At 39.4% G+C, this 20,633-nt stretch overlaps 1 protein-coding gene and 2 long non-coding RNA genes across 7 annotated transcripts; 2 read left to right on the top strand and 1 right to left on the bottom strand.

Moving 5' to 3' along the window:
• Positions 1 to 1,295: 1,295 nt before the first annotated feature.
• Positions 1,296 to 5,399, top strand: LOC26531251 (uncharacterized). 4 transcript variants are annotated; one of them, XR_004303730.2, is made up of 2 exons: positions 1,296 to 1,659; positions 3,972 to 5,399. It is a non-coding gene; the product is annotated as an uncharacterized lncRNA (long non-coding RNA). The 4 variants fall into 4 exon arrangements; XR_004303729.2 differs by lacking the exon at positions 1,296 to 1,659 and adding an exon at positions 2,258 to 2,487; XR_001450390.3 differs by lacking the exon at positions 1,296 to 1,659 and adding an exon at positions 2,689 to 3,647.
• A 1,650-nt stretch (positions 5,400 to 7,049) lies between these two features.
• On the bottom strand, positions 7,050 to 9,439 carry LOC116650681 (uncharacterized). The gene is made up of 2 exons (XR_004303717.2): positions 8,143 to 9,439; positions 7,050 to 8,081 (listed from the first exon to the last, which is right to left on the bottom strand). It is a non-coding gene; the product is annotated as an uncharacterized lncRNA (long non-coding RNA).
• Positions 9,440 to 10,125: 686 nt separating this feature from the next.
• On the top strand, positions 10,126 to 20,251 carry Msr-110. Of its 2 annotated transcripts, XM_002047352.4 has the most exons (7): positions 10,126 to 10,382; positions 10,629 to 10,739; positions 12,587 to 12,613; positions 13,700 to 13,897; positions 18,149 to 18,402; positions 18,458 to 19,692; positions 19,775 to 20,251. In XM_002047352.4, exons 2-7 carry the CDS (start codon positions 10,644 to 10,646, stop codon positions 19,795 to 19,797), a joined length of 1,833 nt encoding a protein of 610 aa, XP_002047388.1. In that variant the 5' UTR covers positions 10,126 to 10,382; positions 10,629 to 10,643; the 3' UTR covers positions 19,798 to 20,251. The 2 variants fall into 2 exon arrangements, with proteins under 2 accessions (XP_002047388.1, XP_015030674.1); XM_015175188.3 differs by lacking the exon at positions 12,587 to 12,613 and having other exon boundaries at positions 10,127 to 10,382.
• The last annotated feature ends 382 nt before the right edge of the window (positions 20,252 to 20,633 follow it).

Genomic DNA, 20,633 nt, shown 5'->3' with positions numbered 1-20,633 from the left:
TATATCGATACAATTATTCATAGCTCAAAAGTATGCAGCTAAACAGCTGTTACAGTTTTACAGCCACTGAGAGCGCAACTATCGATAAGTAACGAGTTAGAAATGACATTTTTAAATTGATTTAACGGTCGGTTAATAAATTATTTTTGGACCAATATTGTTAATGCATAATGCTTTTAACTGCGCAAATTGAGCAAAAACGCACTCAAACATCACACTTTACGCCAAATGCCACTTATTTCCGCTTCCTACCAGCAAAGCGCACTCAATTGCGAAGTGCAAATAAATGACAAATAACGAGTACACTTGCCGTTAGGCCAGGCACCCAACTCAAGCGAAACGCTTTCGGGTGCAATGAGGAAAAGCCTCGACGCGGATTATGACATAGCCGCCCAGCACAGGGAAAAGAAATAGAAGGGCCCTGCGGCTTTGGCATTTGCCAGCAGCAATTGCAACAGCCCAGCGAAGAGAGTGCAACGCGAATCATGATTTGGGCTTTTGGCCAGCCCCACAGCACCACAGCACCACAGTTTTTCTGGCTTTGTATTTGCATGCAACTTTCACCGGCTGCTGCGACCGACAGACTTGTCGCTATCTCTGCTGCTGCTGCTGCTGCTGCTGCGGCTGCTGCTGCCGCGACAGCTGCTGCGACAGAGGCGAAAGGTGCAAATTAATTTGTGGCGCCTCAACAATAACCTTCCTCGCTTTGTCTTTGTCCATTATCCGTACTTTAAGTGTAATTTTTGTTGTTGCTTCTCTGAAATTTTGTAGCTTTTCCCAAAACTTCAAAATGTGACTTGCTATCGCTTTCGAAAATCGCATTTGTTAAGTGCATTTGCAATTTGGGGAGAAAAAAAATCCACCATTGTGTTTTGAAGATGTCGACAAAAAATAAAAAGCAATACAATTCAGATAAATATGCATAAGTACATATATACCCTACACTTGTGCCTGTAGCTGTAGCGTAATATACGGACTTTGACATTTGGATTTGGATTTGGCTGTTGCCGCAATTTTGGCACCTTGGTGTGAAAACCTTGCGTATTGTCTTCCTTCTACCCAAAAGCTCCTGAAACTTGGTAAACATGCGTAAATGGGCGTAACAATGCGGCTGCTTGTTGTGCCTTGCGCCTGGCATGATAATCATTTTAGCACATTATGTGTATAGTTTCTCAATAATTATTTAAGCTCATCTTGGCGGATATTTGAACTTTTTCGCAGCTCTTTACTTTGTGGGGCTTGTTCTTTCAATAAGAAACACTCCCACAGCCATAAATCCGACAATTAACATTTCTAAATGCCATTTCAAGTCAAATATGCTGCATCAATTGATGTTGCTGTTGTTGTTGTTGTTGTTGTATATAGCCAAGTATTTATGATCTGCTTAGCAAATAATAATACAAAAGCGTTAAAAGCGCAACGCTGCTTGGGCATTGAGGGCGACATTGTTGTAGTTGTAGCTAGTTGCTGTTGTTGTTGTTGACAAATGAACACTGCAAATGCCACTGCCTCCAGCTCCAGCAACAGCTCCAGCAACAACTCCAGCGACGAACCAAGTCATTGACATTCAACATGAAGCGCCGAGCCAAGCCAAACAGCCAGCGGAGCTTGAACTAGAAATCTAGTAAATGGGCTTGCCAGAACGGATGGTGTTAATTGGTAAGAGAAAAAAAAAAACGAAGAGAAGTTAAAACTAATTCCGATTGGCATTTATGTACCATATGTATGCAACTAAATTTCACCATGCTAATGGGCTTAATCTGCTCAAAACAAAACTATCACTAATTTGCGGATCTACACATGATAATATAATATAATAATATATTTATATATATATGTAGTCATACTAGAGCTTAAACAATTTACGGTCTCGGTCAGTCTTGATTCCCGTTCAAATTGGTTAAATTTATTTGTGCATGCTTTCATCCCATGCGCACTGGAAACGCTGTGGCCGGGGGCGGGCATGGTGGGGCTTGGGGCAGTTGTTTTATATGAGGTGAGGTGCTAAATGCTGTTAGCACGTTCGTTATGGGTACAAAGGGTAAATGGGGAGCAGATCAGATTCATCAATTGCCTAGAATTATTCTTGAAATTTGTTGAATCACAAAACAAACAAAAACCAGCTTTAAGTAATTGTCTCTGTACTATACTACAATATCGATTGGGACTTTTTCCGACAAAAACAAAAACAAAAACAACAACAGAAAAAAGAGTTATGGATAGTAAAATAAATAATCAGTTTGCCTCAGGCAGAGAAACATGCTACATTGTTTCAAGTGAATACCCTTTGGGCGCGCACGAATATAATAATAGAAAATCCCCAAAAAAACAATCTTCAAACACCTAAATCTAACTATAATCACCGCAACAGCCATTCTACCGTGTCCAACTCGAAATCTAATTGTATTTTCTAATGCGCTACACAACAATAGAGATTTGGACTGCATTTCGGAGTGGCAAACAAATACTTTCCATATAAGGAAACTGGTAAATAGAGCTTAAGAACAATGTCCGTTGGAAATTGATTCGTTCGAGTTGTGTTAAGCTGAGGTCTCTAATTTAATTTGTAGAGTAGAGCATTGCGAATTCGTCTCGATCGCCGAGCGTTTTTCTATTATTGTGCATATTTCGCTTGACAAAAAATCGCAGATGTTTTTTCGTATGTTTTGATATTTTGTTTACCTTTTTGCACCTTTTTTCCCCATTTTTTTTCCTCTTTTTTATTATTAGCTAATTTTAAACCAAATCAAAATGGCCGAACAGCATCTGACGACCACAAATATTTGTTGCGACTGTTGTTGCTATTATTTACGAACTTTTTTGCGTTTATTTATTTATTTTTTTTTGTTTTTTTGGTTTTTGGTTTTTGCTTCGTACACACCTGCGATTAGTTATTAGACATATGTGTGCTTTAACGAACCTATGTAGTTGTGCCTGGGTATTGCATATAGGAGTGTAGACATGTATACATATGCGAGCATCTTTCACCGCTCCCTGTAGAGTCGTAAAGCCGCATTGAAGCGCTTTTGTTTTCCTTTTGTTGCCGCTTTATTCCCAGGCATGTGCCCGAGCCGGCGTGTTGGTGCCAAGTCGCCGCTTGGTACCGCCAGCTCCCTATCGGAGAGAGAGCAAATCAAGTTGCTTGAATCGCTTTGAGAGTTACGAAAAACAAAAAAAAAAAAAACTGTAAAAATCCCCATAATAAAAAGAAAATTTTAATTTGTAGGCGTAACCGATGCTTAACAATTTTGAATTTCAAATGGATGCATAAATATTCCTGCACTATTGCGCAGTAGACATTAATAATGGCTGCTTTCTGCGAAAACCAAATCGAATTAGCATCAGTGACAGATCCGAGAATTAACGTGCATGCTTATTAAAACGATTTAGTTTGATTATAATTATTAGAAATATTCTTAGGTTACAACAGCGGCCGCCAAAGTCGAATCCTATTAGAGCTTTAAGCTAAGCTCAGCTCGATTTAATTTATTTGTAATTTGTTCAAGCTCTAAAAAAGCGTAGTAGCTTTTCTTTAACTTATTGCGACAGGTCAAAACTTATAGGAACTGCTCTAAGTGCTCTACGACTTTGAACTTGATCTCTAATATTGTTAAATAATCATGTAGATGAGCGCAGAAACCAGAAAAGTGAGTTTTTGAAAATGGCAATTCCCAAATACGTTTAGTTCGCACAGGTTAAATAATTAAGATAATGCGCACATTTGCTGAGACAATAAAATTCCCAGAAATTTCATTAATTTCTCGACCAAAATCAAAGTTTTTGCTTGTGAACCTCACATTATATAGTATAAAGATTGGATCTATTTTTCGACTGCTTCGTAACTCTGCTGTGTTTAATTGAAAGTGTGTATCTATCAATGCTAATCTAATTTGTAAAACCTGCAATTGGATAACAAAGCTGATGCAAGTATTGTTTTTCATAGGGTATCGTTAATTAATTTGGCATTTCAGCTGCTCCCCGGATTATTATATGCAAATCGGCAACTGACTTTTGAATTTGGGAACGAAAACAAACAAAACAGTCCAAAATCTAAACAAATGAAAGTCATGCGGAGTTTGAAGCTGGCAATTAGTGGAGCTCTGACAGCTCCGACCGCAAATGCTGGGGATGCTGTAATGTCCAAGACGTCTCATGGGAACTGGGAGTGAGGCGTGCTGCGGTGATTGGCGGGATGGTGTTGGCATTGGCGTTGGCGTTGGCGTTGGCTTCGTGCATTGGGCGACTGGTTGCATAAACCCTAAGCTGAAAAAGAAATTTAATAACTAATAACTCAATGTGAACTGAGAGCTGAAGCTCAAAGCTTGTGCGGCGACTGCGTTTGTTGGCTTGTGACATTTCGAATATAAAAATTATGTAATTACGGTAGGAAAAACAACAACAACAAAAAAAACATAAATAAACTCAAGATTGCATAATCACAGCGGTCAAACGCCGGTCCGGGCATTGGGTCATTGAGATACAGCTAATAAACGAGCGTCTAGCATGATATAAACTATTAGTAAGGCGAATGTAAAATCAACAAAGCAGCCCGTCCCAATCAAACTACGGATGTTTTTGTATACGTATGCCAACATTTATAAGAATTAAATAATAGACAATGATTATACAAAAAAAAAACCTGAATGATGGCAGCGCCAATCATCCAAACGAACAGCAAAAAAAAAAAAAACTAACAATATCAAGAAACCAAACTGAAATAAAAATAACAACAATTTAAACAAAATATATATGCGCAAAAGTAATAAAGCTTATAAAATGCAATAAAAATATAATTATAATAACGATAATAAGAAAATGTAAACAAATTTAGCGACTAATTTGAACGATTATATATTTCATGAGCGTCATGCAAATAATGATATTGGTTAATGATTCGGCGAATCTGATGCACTCCAATGATAGCACTGTCCATCAACTTTCATTTACTTGTTAAATAAAAGTCCAAAACTAATGTCAAGTTTGCTGCATTATAATCTTATTATCAGTTCACTATAGGGTATATATAATCTCAAAATTATTTCAAAGACTCGCTTCACTTCTGCTGTTGTGTTGGATTTCAGCTCAAGTAAAGCTGAGGTTAAACGGACAAAGCAGCACAGACAGCGGGAAGAGGGAAGCGGGGAGAGGCCAGCGTGCAACGGCAGCTGCTGAAGCAATCAAGATGAACCCTGGCCACATACACACACACACACACACATATACAGACATGCTATATACTCAATATTATATATATATATACATAGACATAAGACTATTTGTGTATAGTGCAATGATTTGTTGTTAGACGCTGTGGCCACTACAATTATTTGAGCGGCGCAGAATAAAGAGTGTGCTCGAATAGCAGATACCCTGTAGAGCACTGGCCTACATTGACTCAATATACAAGTCATATTTACTATAAATACGCATCCCTTGATGTCAATCGCATTTCATGTTCATGCTCTCACATGAGATGTTGTTTAATTTTGTTCTCAGTCAGGGAATGAGAGAAAGTTTAAGTAGTAGATAAGGAAGCGCAAGTGAAAGAGAGAGAGAGAGAGAGAGAGAGGGATACTAAGACCTTTCAGCTGTGACATAGTTAAAGTCAACTACATTCTAAATTTATAAGAAATAGTATTGAAATCTAGTGGGCTCACTGAGGTACACATATATTAATTGAACATGATTATAATAACAAATATTGTTTAAGTAAAAGTCTCATGAGAAGCGCACAGAAAGGCGAGTACATATCTGACAAGAGAGAGTTTTAAATGTAAGCGCTGGTTATTCAATACAAATATAACTGATGTAAGCAGAGATTCCCTTTGTCTGATGCATACATAAGGACGGTTTAATTATACCCTGTATATACAATTTTAATGGGTATATAAGACAACAAAATCTTTACTACAGCAAAGCGAAAAGTTTATGTTTTTTCGTAAGCAGCAACAAGTTTGAGTGGTGCAACAACAACAACAACAACAACAAAGACAGCTGCCACAAAAGCGACTTGATCAACGGCCGCTGCAGTGCAGCTGAGGCTGTTGTCGACGCCGACGTTGACAGCGACGTTGACGCCGACGCCGACGCCAGCGACAGCAAATTTGAGCCGCAGCTAGTTTTACGAGATCTGGGTTTTAATTTATGTGTACGCGAATGTGTTGGGCACCTTTAATTTTGTGTGTGCCGAGCTTTACGATGCGCTACACAAACAGATCGGGCATATCGATGCAACGCAGTAGCTAAAACTTATACAAATATGTGCTTATCACAATGTGCTCACCACACATACATATGTACTAGATGTGTACATATAAGTATTCACGTATTCCTTAAATAGATTCTGACCTGGGCCTCTAGTATCTGATATAAAACCACAATGCTTCATTAACAAATTATTATATTTATTAGCACTTATTTTTCAAAATCAAGACGTATAGGCTTCCCTGTGAAGTCCCTTTTGGGCTCAGGCCTTAGTTTGTTCTCCTCAATTGGATGTTCTATACTTCGCGAATATGTCAAACGATGAAATGCCAGCAAAATCAGAATAAATGTCACTACGTGAAGTATCTTCATTTCGGCTGGAGCTTTGTCTACGAATCAGCAATTGAGTTGGCTCTTCTTTTTAATTGTACTCGTATGTCTGAACACTTTGCTTAATGCTTCGCAAATAATGTTTACATTATGAGTCTGAGTTCGCAATGCATTTAAGATTATAGAAGAAATGGTGAATATGAGCATATAAAAAAAGCTATCACCGAATTTCGATTTGCGCAGTTCAACGATAACCTATTGCAGTACTTTCACTCTTTAAGATAACATACATAAAGCAATCTGTATATGGACGTGTAATTTATACGAAAGGAATAATTTTATTTGTAAATAAAAAAAGTAGATTTGCAATTAGTTGTGCATTTGATAGCTAGGAATATGATGAAAACCATGAAAAGGGTGATAAACGGAGTTTGCAAAAATTATATATCGTTGGGAAAATTAATGGTGTATTATATTTTGAAGACTTAATCGCAAGTAATTTGAAAACTTTAAAATATTCCAACAATAAAGACTTTTTTTTATTATCAATTAACAGCAGTGTTTTTAATACTTGTAGTTGTAGAATTAAAATCAATACGCCTCGGTCTTCCCATAATGGACTTGCGGGCGAAAGGCCTCAACCTCCTTTCATCCGGGACTGCGTGTTGTGCTGAAGCAAAGCAGAAAAGTGCCAACAGGATAAGCAGGATGAAGCTCATAGCGTGAGGTGTACTCATTTTAATGGCAGTCCTTGTTGTATTCAAAGATCTGATGTTACAATTAGCTCGAATGCAGTCAATATAACGATTGATGCGAACGTCTAGTCCTACTTCAACACTCGCGATTAATGATTTCTCGATTCTATTTACACTGACCAGAGAGACAGGCTGATAATAGTATTCACGCTTAAGGTGTTGTAACTATTTATTTAATTTAAATAGTCGAGATTACGAATAATTCAAATATTGTAAAAAATAATGATCAGGTAAAAGCCGGAAGAGATTACAATAATGTCTTAAGTAACGTCATGGGTTGGGTGAATGTATTTCATTGACCCTAGTCACAACTGATAGGCGTTAATGTTATTATAATTTTTTAAACGTTCTTGATTAAATTATATTTATTTTAATATATTTGTATGTTCCCTTCAATAAGGTCTACTCTTTGCATACTGGACACATTCGACTACCATTAATTATTAATAAATAATGAACTGTGCGTTTTATTAAAATCTTTGTTTTTACAAGTTTTTTGATTGTTATAAACTAAAAAACCTTAGGGCTTCTTTTAAATTTTAGACTACATTCGAAGATAAGAAAGTATCAGAATAACAATAAAATTGTTCACAAAGAACATATTTGTTTAATTAACCAATTTATAACAAATATCTGCACGTATAAACATATATATATTAGAGGCGCCTGGGTCTTCCTTTAAAATCCTTCGCGGTTTGCGGTCGCAACTTTAAATCTTTACAGTTGACGGTAAATTGCATGAGAAGCATCAAAATTACCAAGACGCATAGATAATTCATCTTGTTGATCGCTCTGGCAGTATTCAAGCAAAAATCTAGTTGATTTCATTATATTGATATCTTGCGATACTCACTTTATAACGTTTTAATACCTTGCGTTCAGATATACAAATGATTTCCACACTGAGACTTTGCTAAGTAAAGTATTGATTTGAAAATTATATTTATTCAAACCGGCTTACGATGCTGAGAAGCAGAACAGATACAGCTTGGCATTCCTAACTGGTGTATATTTAAAGCCCTTAGTTTTGAAGAGGTAGATATACTTGATTAGGGGAATGATTAAGTTTTTCACACCATCAATAGTTAGAGATTGAATATAGCTATAGCTATAAATTGTGGAACTTTGCAAAATTCTTGCCATGATTTGAATTCTTGCTTAGCTGGTTTTACAGCTCTGTTCCACTAGTATTTCTTTAAACTTTGGTCCTGTGTTCTTCTCAGATCAGATCGATCCACAATTGTGCATTAAAAAACAGAATCAGCCTGACTTGGGCGGAACAATCTGTAGGCGAAGGGCTTTTGATAAATGTTCACGCTTGCCGAAGCTCTTATATTGAAAATGTATTTATATCGCGCCAAATACAGCAATCCGCAAAACTCAATTCGATTTTCGATCTAGTGTATCTTGCAGTACGTCTCGACTGTGCTAGGCGATTGGGGTGCATTGTTCTTAGACTTTGACTGAAGAGTAGTCAATGCTGAGAAGCGATATTTGCAATAGTTAATGATATATCATATTAATGGTATATTATATTTTAAAGACTTCATTGTAGCTTATGCATGTTACAAGCAATCTTTTTGTGTAATCAATTAAAAAGATACACAAAGTAGATCGCGGATATTTGAATCTTTCCCATAAGACCCTTATGAATTCGTTTGACCTGGGCCTTGGTCTCCTCCAGTCTGATAGAAAACACCAATGCATTATAAACAATATAGTATATAGTATATAGTATATTTATTAACACTTATTTTTCAAAATCAAGAGGTATGGGCTTCCCCGTGTAGTCCCTCTTGGGCTCAGTCCTGAGTTTGTTTCTCACATCTGGATGTACTATTTTTCGCGAATATGTCAAACGATGAAATGCCAGTAAAATCAGAATAAATGTCACTGCGTGAAGTATCTTCATTTCGGCTGGAGCTTTGTCTACGAATCAGCAACTGAGTTTGAGTTTGCGTAATGCTTCGCAAATAATGTTCGCAAGGCAGGTAAGATTATAAGTAGAAGGAATTGCGAGCATGAGCATATGTGCATTTATAAAAAGCTATCATCGAATTTCGGTTTGCGCAGTTCAGCGATAACCATTTGCAGAACTCTCTCTCTCTCTCTCTCTCTCTCTCTCTCTCTCTCTTTCTGTTTAGGATTACACACATAAATTAATCTGTATATAGATGTGTACTTCATAAGAAAGATATAATTTTTATTGTAAATAAAGAAAAAATTGATTTGCAATGGTTACGCCATGGTCTATTACCACCATGAGAATAGTTGCCGATTATACAAGTGTTGGGCGTTAATAATTGAATAGAAGGTATTCGTGAAAATACTCGTCTGTTTATGCATTAAAGCTGAGGCCAAAACGAATCGAAAAGGTTTTACAGCCAATTAGGAAAGACGAAGAGAAAAACAAATTTTTTTTAAATATTTTTTGTACTAAAGTAAGCTTGTGGGCAGCTTGAAAGAAAAATTGCTGCGTAGCTGCTCTGGCAAGCCAGCAAGCCGCACCCGAAAGCTTTTAAGCTCTCAGTCAAGCTCGGCTGAAATAACATATATATATATATACACGATCAAGTGATTGTAAATGCTATGTGAGTGTGTGGGTAACTGTTTGCGTGTGTATGTGTATTTCGTTTTACTCTTATTTTTATTTGTTTCTCGTTTCACGTTCGTGTTTTTTGCTGCTGCCGATCGTGTACTTGCCCTGCGTGTGTATTAGTTGATGTGCGCGCTCGTGTGTGTGTGTGAGCCGCGCTTTGCGTGTATTTGTGGCTTTGCAGTCGACGCCGACAGACGAAAAAAGTTTTAAATCTGGTAGAAAAATCTGAAACGAAACGCGTTTGAGGCCTCAGACGGCGAGTGGCAGTCGTACAACAAAGACGTAGTATTTTCTTTATCCACCTGGCGGACCTCTGAAAAGTTGGTCAGGCAACTTTTTCATAACCGCACAAAGCGACCAAAAAATTGTTCCAACAAGCGAAACAAATAACAACAAAATAAATTAAAAAAAAAAAAAAGAAAAACGCAAAACTCCTTTTACTTTTTCGTTACTGAGCGTCGTTTCTGTTAAAAACAAAACACATAAATTTCAATGTAAGTGGAGAAGTCGACAATAAAACAACTAAAAAGAAGACGAAAATAAGAAACCAAATCAATTGTCAAAAAAAGTGAAATTTTTCCAATATGCAATTTTTAACGAACCACCTTCAATTTTGAAAGTGCACGAAAAATTGGTTCAAACTATTTGTGCAGCATGACGAAAAACAATAAGATCTAAGGCTGAATGTGAACCCAAGTGTTTGATGAATACCAAGTCATATTTATGTATTTATTTTATAGTGCATAGATACATAGATGACCGAGAAGGATAACGTATCCATGGCTACCGTGCAATTGAAGCCCGACTATGCGGCTAGCGAGGTCTACAGCACCGCCAGCGAACCGCCACCGGTGAGTAAGCCCCCCATTAAAATCCTAGAATTTAACCATCTATCACTATCATAAATAATTGACCCTAGCGATATTTGGTCGATTGCGTTTAATGCGTCAATTTGTCATTGTTGAATGGCCCAGCTAATTACAATTTCCATATGTCATTTGACTCTGGCAATTATTTGCGCTAACTTTATATAAGCTGCAAGCAGGTCAGCAGCGATTCAAGCGTTACTTGGCCAGAGCTCAGCTGCAGATTGTCAGGTAGCAATAAAAAAACAAATATAAAAAATAAAAAAATGCCAGGGTCATTCGTTTGGCCGGCACATCCGTTGCGGGCATACGACGCGTATGCGCAATATGTCGCTGCCTGCATCTTTTGTGTGCACGGACAATGTCTGTCCGCCTGTCTGTCTGTGTGTTTGCCTTTCTGCACGCAGCTGCAAACGTGATCATTTTCACTAACTAAGTCGCCATCTGATCCGGCTCTGCTGTCTGCAACTGCATGCATAAGCAATTTGGTTGTGGATATTTTTAATGCAACTTTTTCAATTATTATTATTATGATTATATGCAGCCGCTGTGTCTGTGGCCATTAAGACCCGGCACTGCGAATTGCATGCAACGTGCACAGCTTTGGCAATGGTGTGCGACCCCCGCCAAGCGCCGTTGACATTTTAAGACAAAACCAACAAAAAAAAAAAAAAGCAACGAAAATTAAATTAAATAAATAAATAAATCAGAAATAAAAACAAAACCTCAGGCAGCGAGTGCTGCAGCAAAGCAAATGGATACAGCGCAATTCTCGGCATAGTGTGAATAGATTTGTACCCATTTACAGCAACCGCAACGGTAGAGATCAGAGCAGAGCAAATAGAAACCAGTTGGAAACCAAATTTGAGATCTAATACAAAAGTCACGACTGTAAATACAAGACTTCATAATGATAAACACAAACAAATAAGCTAAATATAATGCGCCATGACAACATCAGCCAGCAGCAGCAGCAGTAGCAGCTAAAACTGGCGCAATTATTGCACCCAAGCTGAGCTCTGAGTTCGCCAGGTCTCGAGCTTTGACGAACTGTGCGCAATGTGGGCTGCAATTGATTTGAAATTTGCATAAAAAGTGCATTTGCATTTTTCCCATTTTTGTATTTTTTTTTGCATTACATTTGCAAAACGTCCGCATCAGCCATAAATTGCACCACTCACTCAACGAGCGGCCAGCCCGCTTATAGAGCAGCCTCTCTGGGGCCGCACAGTGAAAGCTGGCAGTTAGCTAACACGCAATTTGGTTTACTGTGACCCCAGCTGGGCTTGAGTTGGTGACTGATGCAAGAGTTGACCGGCTAATGAGACAATGTAAAAAGCTTATGAAAACTGAAATCAAAATTAGACTTTGGAGCTTAACAACTATTTCGGCTACATTTGCGTCTATTCATGCCGGTCAATGTCTCTTAATGAATTTATTACATTTTCAATTCAAACGAGTTTGCGAGCTGCATCAGGCCACATATGCATTGATCAAATTACAAATTACCAGTCGCATCTTCTCAAGCAGCCTTCAGCTGTTGTACTTAGACCTGAGGCTTTCACTTAAATATAATATGGAAACCTTCATGCAACAAACTCATTAACCTTTTGTTTTTGTTTCTCTCTCATTTTATGTGTATGTGTGTGTTTGTGTTTTTGTGTGCCTTTGCCCATCAAACACAAAAATCGTTTTCCTTTCACACACACTTCAACCAAAAATTGTGAATGCAAATCCAAACGCGATTGACAATCACCTAAATATAAATAAAAATAAAAAAAAAAAATTTATATAATTTCAAACCCCCTCGCACTATACACAACAAACCACAGCTGGGATTTTTTAACTTTAATCATCAGGTTTGTCGTTCAAGTCTTTTGTCTTTAACAACTGCACCCAACACCAGCTACACAAATAATGAGCAACAACAGCAACAACAACAACAACAAAACTCATCAGCAGTAACAAGCTAGAGCCGTATTTTTTTCATCTTGTTTTATTTTTTATTTTATTTTTGCTGCTTTAGCTATGCCTAACGTTCACCACATAGCACTTCACTTTATTTTATACACTATACTCGCCGTTGCTGATGACTTCGACTTCGGCTGCGACTCACTTTCGCAATTGCATTTGTTGAACAAAACCAAAAAAAAAAAAACAACAACAAAATGAGCACAATAGTCACAATCTAAAGGTGTAAAATTGCACATTTCGCTGCACAGCACACACACACATACGCACACACATGTGTGTGTCTGTGCCTCACCTGACTGACTGCACCCACACCCAAAGCAGCCAAGACTTTAAAACTCTCCTCAGTCTTTTGTTGTTTTTTTTTTATTTTTTGGGGCTCTGCTCTGTTGGCCTTTTCATTTCCTCAAATTTTTGTGGTCGCCTCTTTTTTTTATTATTTCCTGTTGTGCAAGTTTTTTGTTATTTCTAACCGTCTATCTGGCTTATTTGTGTAGTGGGTCTTCTTTTGACATCAACTTACAATTTTTTGCACCTACAAAAACTAGACAAATATTTGTCAAACATTTTGCTGTTAATTTTTGCCTAATCTAAAAGTTTTTTGGGATGATCTAATCAAAGCCAACTGAAAAACTTGAGGGTTTGGACGGCCTCAATGTCTGATTCTATGGAAACCCCCAGAAAGCTTTTACTTTTTCTTTATAGCTGTATTCATTTTACCTTAACATTCAACTTTTCAACCTCATTTCTGTTTTTTGCACCTTGCACTGCAATATTTCGGCACGTGACCCACAAAGTCAAAGACTTTGCCAACAAGCAAGGTCAACGCTTTTACTCGCTCGAAAGGTCAGCGCTTAAAATTGAGCACGTAACACTTTTACTTTTGTCTTTTTTGATTGTAGTCAATAATAAAAACCCGAAATAAGAAACTAAAAACTAAAACTAATCTTTTGCCATTGCTATTGTTGTTGCAGGCGTACAAGCGTCAGGCGAATTCGGTGAAAATAGCCAAAATCACCGCATTCACCATAATTGTGTCCTCGTTTGTGCTGGGCGCCTTCATTTTGGCCTCATCGTATCTGCAGGCCAAGGCCTCCTGTGACCAGGTGCAGGCACTCGATTCGGTGCTGGAAAAGGAGCTGATGCTGGAAACGCTGCAGCAGGTGAACAAGGTAAGTGGACTCTTAAACGCCTGAATGCACAGAGAGAGAGAGAGAGAGAGAGAGAGAGAGCGCGATACATAAACGTCCATTTCGTATCGGTCGGTGTCAGTATTCGAGTCGTATATCGTGAAAAATTCATATGGTTACCTAATCTTTATAATGTTATATGGCTATTATTGCCTTTTGCATCGTTCGTTGCGCACGTCACGAACATTTTCGACGCGCTGATTAGCCGCAACAGTCGAATTATTGTGGTAAATTAATGATAATTACCGGAAAATGTCGACAACTGGATATAACAACTGCCTGTTGGATGCGTGTTTGCTGATTATTCCCGACAATATACAGTACACACAGGGCTTAGATAAGTGCATGTTAAGTTTCTTTCAGCCAGCCTGTTTACTGCACGCACTATTAGCCACAAGCTCTGGTATACAACATTTTAGCAGGCACTGTATGCCCGCATAATCAAGCAACAAAACAGCTGCCTTTAGGTTTTTATTTACTGTTGATATTTACCCAAAGCAAAATAATGGAAAACCCCAAGCGAAATAACTCAAGAAACAAAAGCTTATAGATAATTGCAGTGAACGGGCAGCTCAATATAATTCAGATTAGAGTGGTGCAGCTTGAGCAAATGAAAAAGAACTTACTATTCTACAGTCCGTAAGATCAACAAAGAATATATTAACTGAAGAAATGAGCTTGAATGAAATTAAAGTTTAACTATAGATCCGATTAGATTGAAACTTTTCGACATGATTCAGTATATAAACTGAAAAACCAATTTGAAAGTAAATAATATCTCATCTACATCAAAACTCGACTATAAATCACAGAGATATAGAAAAAGTGCCGACACAATATCTATTAGATATGCTAAACTTAAAACGTTGCTGTCATCACAAGATATAATTAATTTTATCTAAGGCCTTACAAGTTGTATGTCTATAAAAATATATAGCGCAATATTTACCACATTGCATGCACAATCAAGGCAATTGAATGCACAACAACAACTGCTATTGGGTACTCATTGTGCATTCACATTCGTATATATATTCATATTCATATTCATCTAAAATTGTATAAGTGCAAATTCAATTAGCGTGTTGCGTGCTTCCTTGAGAAATTTCACCCTATGTAACCAAATAGCCCATTAAAACCATTATAGCCGCACCATAACAACCACATATGGTATATGGTATATGGTATATGCCATAATGTTATATATGGGTGTATACATCGTTTGATGACGGCGCATTTTGCGCATGCCACATAATTCAAATTTAATGGCGTTTCTAAATCATCTGCAAGACAACCTCAAACGTATGCATATTTCTTTTATTTATTTTTCATATTTTTTTTCTAACTATATTTTATATAGCTTGTGATTTTTTTTCTTATACATTTGCATACTAAATTATGCCGCATCATCAGTATTCAATTATCGTGCAATGAAAGTGCCCATAACAAACAATAAAACTAATTAAATGCATATATAAATATGCAGCGGTAATTAAATTTAATGATGAAAAACCGAAACACAAACAACAATAAATGCATTTAACAAAAGCCTCGTCAGATGATGCTGCCAATTTGGAGCGGGTTATTCAACCCGAAACTCTCTATATAAAGTGTTTGGGGGCTTATGTAAAGACGCGGAGGCGCAATGAAAAATTCAATCAAGCGAAATTCCCATAATTTGACGCTTAAGTGGACACCAAAATGGCAGAGCTCGGCTGCTGGGAGCTTGCGACACAATCATCAGTGGCAACAATTGCGAATCAAATGGCAAATACAAAGTGAAAGCAGCAAACGGAACACAGCAGCAACAGCAACAGCAGCAGCTGCCACTGCAACATGTTGCAATGCCTGTGGAAAAATAAAAAACCAGCTTTTACACACACATATGCCACATAGTAATCCGCTCAAGCGCGGCGCAGCGGGCGTGGGCGCGGCAAATGCCAGAGATCATCAGCTGAGGCGGCACCAGCAGTCGGTAGAGGGGCAGGGGCAGGGGCAGGGGTAGCCGCAGCAGCCATAATGCATTTGCTGTCACTTTTTGCCGGCTGGCGCCGCTTGGCACCGTCAGACGAACAGGCAGGCAGGCAGGCAGACAGACAGACAGCTTGTAAGTCGTCAACACACACACACACACACACACACGCAGAAGGCGCCGACACACATATAGACAAAGACGCAGTCGAAGACGCGTTGACTGTTTGCCATTTAAGGCAAGTTGCGCGCTTAAGTCTTTCGTTTTGGGCACGCAAACAAAGCCAAAACTTATGGGCCCCAATGGACGATTATGTAATGGCAATATACGCTCGCACACACACTCGCACATCGCAATAGATGGTTTATAATTTATGTGGCTGTTGTGCAAATTTGCAAACACTTTGCCAGATGCCAAGACATTGCCTGCTGAACATTTTAATAACGCTTGGGATTTTCAAAAGGAAACTCTGCGCACCTAGAATTTCAATTCGAAAATGGCACTTGCGTCAATGCTAAAAATAGGTTTATAGACAGCCAGACAGACTGTCAGACAGCAGGACAGACCGACAGACAGACAGTCAGGCAAAAAAGTAATTGCACACAGCTTTCAATTTGTAATCATTTAATTGTCATCTAAATGTGTGCGCGCCGCAGTGCGAATCCAAATGGGGCCTACGTGTCTAGTTTTTAATGTGCCCGCAAATGTTCTGTGCTGTGTAATTGATGTTATCTCTCGTCGCTGCCTGGCCTTGAAATTCAACAGAAAAATAAAAGCAAACACAATATAAAAAAAAAAAAAAAAAATTGAGCTGTAAACCGGAGTTGAAGCTTAGCAATTGACTAAGTGGTTGGCCGGGCAGGGAAGGCGGCACTGGAACTGGAACTGGAACAGAGACTTGCTGACTTGGTTTCTGGTGTTGTCAAACTGGTTGGCTCAGTTTTAGTTTCAGTTACTCATTTTTTCTGCTTTTATTTATATTTTTGAGTGAAATTTTGTGGCTGGTTTTCGGGCGAAAAGTAATTATGTGTCACATATGCCCAATGACTCAGATCGAGCAACCAAATACTTGGTCTTAGCTTTGGCTCTCCAGCAGCATCTGTTGCCGCCAGCCAAAAAACCTATTGCGCTTCATTAAGCACTAATGAATCTGCTTAGAGCACAGCAGCACAGCTGCAACCTTTGGTTTGCCCAGATAAGCCGAGAGGAAAATACCCAAACAGTCTTGAGCCAGCTAATTGGGTTTAGTTTTTGTTTTTGTTTTTTTAATAGGAAATGTGGCTGCTTGACTTGGCCAGCCGTCAAATAAATTAAAATTGCAATTGCAGCTGTCCAATTAGTGAGAAACTCTTCCCTTAAGTTATGGTCCAATGTCAAGCCACAGATAATGAGCCGCAGAACCCATTAGCTACCGGATATATACGATGCTTATGACGATGACGCTGTCTATAACATTATTTTTCAAACCAAAGCACCGGCAGCTGGCGGGCTTTCTGGCGTGCTGCCCCTGGGCAGGTACACTCAAAACCACCTACACACACCCTGCCCCGCTGCCCACTTCTGTCCCACTATCAATCATCATCAGCAGCAGCAGCCACAGCCGCAGCCATCGCATTGAATTAATGAGGTTTTTGTTGTTTTGTTCAACAAATTATTTAAATTTGCTTTTGTGTGTGAGCATTTTTTTTTGCTGTGTCGTGAAGTATGCTTAGCTAAAGTGTGTGTATGTGTGTTTGTGCTTATGTAATATGTGTTTGGTTTTTGTTTTTTTTTTTTTTAATTTTTATGGCATTTTACTTTTGGTTTCAGTCGCAGTTGCGTCCGACGTCGCGTCGTTTTTGTATGTAGGTTGGGGTCACTTCTTCTGACGACAACGACTCATTGTTAGAGGCACATAACAATTGCAGCCACTGTAGTCGTATATTGCCAGTACGTGCTTGCTGGCCAAAAGTATTTTAAGTGGTTTCTAACAAACAACAAATCACAAAAATACAGGAAAATAAAACAAAATAAGCGACAAAATACGTCAAATACATTTCCTAGTCAAAAGCACCAAAGCCTTGAAATTGTCTGAAAATAATAAACCATTGCAAAATGTCATATACACATAAATATAAATAGATATATATATATATATATATATATATATATTTTTTTTTTTCCTGGTATATTAGGGCTATCTCTCTATCGATCAGATCAGCACCAAATGGTGCTTGAATGGAAATCTAAAATAATAGAATGCATTCTGTTGTATTTTATAGGAGCTACCAAGAGCTGAAGCTTTGCTGGGCAAATCCGATGCCGGTGAGGATTTGCAAAATCTCGATCACGATGAGACCGTTGTCGATAAGAGAACGGAATCAAAGAACGAGGGCATTGAACGCAATGTCAACGATCACGACAATTCCTATTCAGATAGCGATGAGACCGAGGAGATGCAAAAGTTCCCAGGCAAGATGCCGCTCGAGCTGGACTTGAGCGATCTGGCCGCCGCCATTCTGCGCAACAACAAGAAGTAATTAGCACACTCCTAATTTAGACGTGTTTCTATATTAATCCATTCTCTATAGATCCCGCATGAACTGCGTGGTGGAGCGCAAGCATGCCGAGGAGTTTGTCGACTCACCCTCAAAGACCGTATCGCTGCCTTTCGGCGTCAATTTGACCACCGATCCGAAGAAGGCACGCATTACAGGCGAACGTATTTCCATTTTCTGCGATGGCGGTGACGACAAGGAAGAGAAGGAGTCCAAGCGCCAGCGGGAGGAGGAGGAAGATTCCGATGAAGATGTTGAGCCAATGCGTCCCATGTTCATTCCATTCCAGCGTGTGCCAATTCCATTTGGCCGCATACCCGACCAGATGCCGTTGACCCATATGCCACAGCGCATGATGCCACCAGCGATGCAACAGCAGCTGCCCCAGCAGGGTTCCATTATCATTCGCCAGTTGCCGCCTCCGTTCCAGCATCTGCCCATGCGTCCACCAATGCCCCCGCAAGTGATGCAGGCGCCGCGCATGGAGGAGCAGCCGCAGCAGCCCCAAATTCAGACCGTGCGCATTCACATGCATCAGCTGCCTTTCCGTCCGTTTGAGATGACCAACGATATGCCCATGCCCGCCCAGAATCAGCAGGAGCAGCGTGAGATGCCGCAACGCGAGATGCCGCAGCGTGAGATGCCACAGCGCGAGATGATGCAGCGTGAACTGCTCCAGCGTGAGATGCCCCAGCGTGAGATGCCACAGCGCGAGATGCCACAGATCCAGATCCAGCACATGCCACTGGGCATGGCACTGCAGCGCGTGGGCATCACCGCTGACGATTTGCGCAACATTCAGCGCATGGCCGAGGACCGCTTCACCGACGAGCTGCGCCGCCTGACCGCTGAGGATGCTGCCGACTCCAATGAGAACAATAGCGCCAACTCTAGCGAGGAGGAAGAGCACTCCGAGACGCCTGTGGCATCCGGAGAGCAGTCCAGCACCACTGCAGCCCAGTCCCCAAGCCCACAGCGCGAGCAGCAGCCAGAACAGCAACAACAGCAGCAGCAGCAGCGTGACCAGGAGTCCAACGAACAGCAGGAGGAGCAAGTGCCTCCCATGCAGATACAACGATTGATTCTGCAGCCGCTGCCGGAGCAGCCACGCGACACCATGACACCACCCATGCCCGATCAGCCACCACAGGTGCCATTCGGCCGCATGATCTTTGGACGTAGCCTGGCCCAGCCCGTGCGCATTCCCGTGCCCATGATGCAGCCAGCCGAGGGCGGTCCCGCCTCCGAAGAGTCGCAGCGACCACACTGTAAGCACCGAGCACTCACCATATAACCCACTTGGCACTCAACCAATGATCCTCATTCACTCTCTCTCTCTCTCTTTTTTAGTCGTCCAGCCTCGTTCCGTTTAAGTAACAACAACAACACGCCTGTGATTGCTGCTCTGCGAATCGTATCTGGTTGTCTACGTCGTCGTCGTTATTGTTTCCATATCAAATTGTAACTGTGTCGTCATCCGTTGCTCGATTCCGAAAACATCTCAAAACTAATGCGTTTGCATGTGTAGCAGCCCCCAAAACGCCAAAAATGAAAACGTCAATCGATAGAAATTTTGAGTTTTGGCCCCTAAAAGAAATCTCTTTATATATGTTTCCACCTATATCTCCTTCCCCACTATATCTATATATGTATTTGTATATTTTCGTAAAAAAGATATTGTATGTATAACATTCCAATCGGTCCTCTCTCAAGTTTTGTGAGCCTTGAAGAAAAATCGTATTTGTTTTTGAATATATGTCTACAGTTTTGAAGTATTTTTCTTTTCGTCCTTTTTTCACAATAAATCCGATGAAATTTGTATATAAATTCTAGTATTTTATTTTTAATACTTTTCTGTAGTTTTTAGTAAGTAAACAAACAAACACGAAAAAAAAAACACCAACAAATTGTACATTTTTTATATACATACATTTTGAAGCGAATAAAATTGTGGATAATTGGATATCAAAAGATACTGTGTGTATTATAATGGAGGATTTTATTAGAACTGTTCTCTGGATACTTAAGTGCATGTGCCCAAGAATAATAATATGGGTATAGGAGAAACCCAGAATAGAATTTTATTAATTTCGATTCAGAAAAGTTATTCAATAATACACACAGATAAGCACAACACTTAACAATTTGATCTGTCCAAAGGTAGATGTCACGTAGCTAACCCAATGCTAACGATCTCCAGCTGCAGCTT

This window comes from Drosophila virilis, chromosome 3 (genome assembly GCF_030788295.1).
Source record: "Drosophila virilis strain 15010-1051.87 chromosome 3, Dvir_AGI_RSII-ME, whole genome shotgun sequence".
Taxonomy (NCBI): Eukaryota; Metazoa; Arthropoda; class Insecta; order Diptera; family Drosophilidae; genus Drosophila; species Drosophila virilis.
The sequence above is the reverse complement of the archived record's forward strand: the minus strand, read 5'-3'. Positions and strand labels throughout refer to the sequence as shown.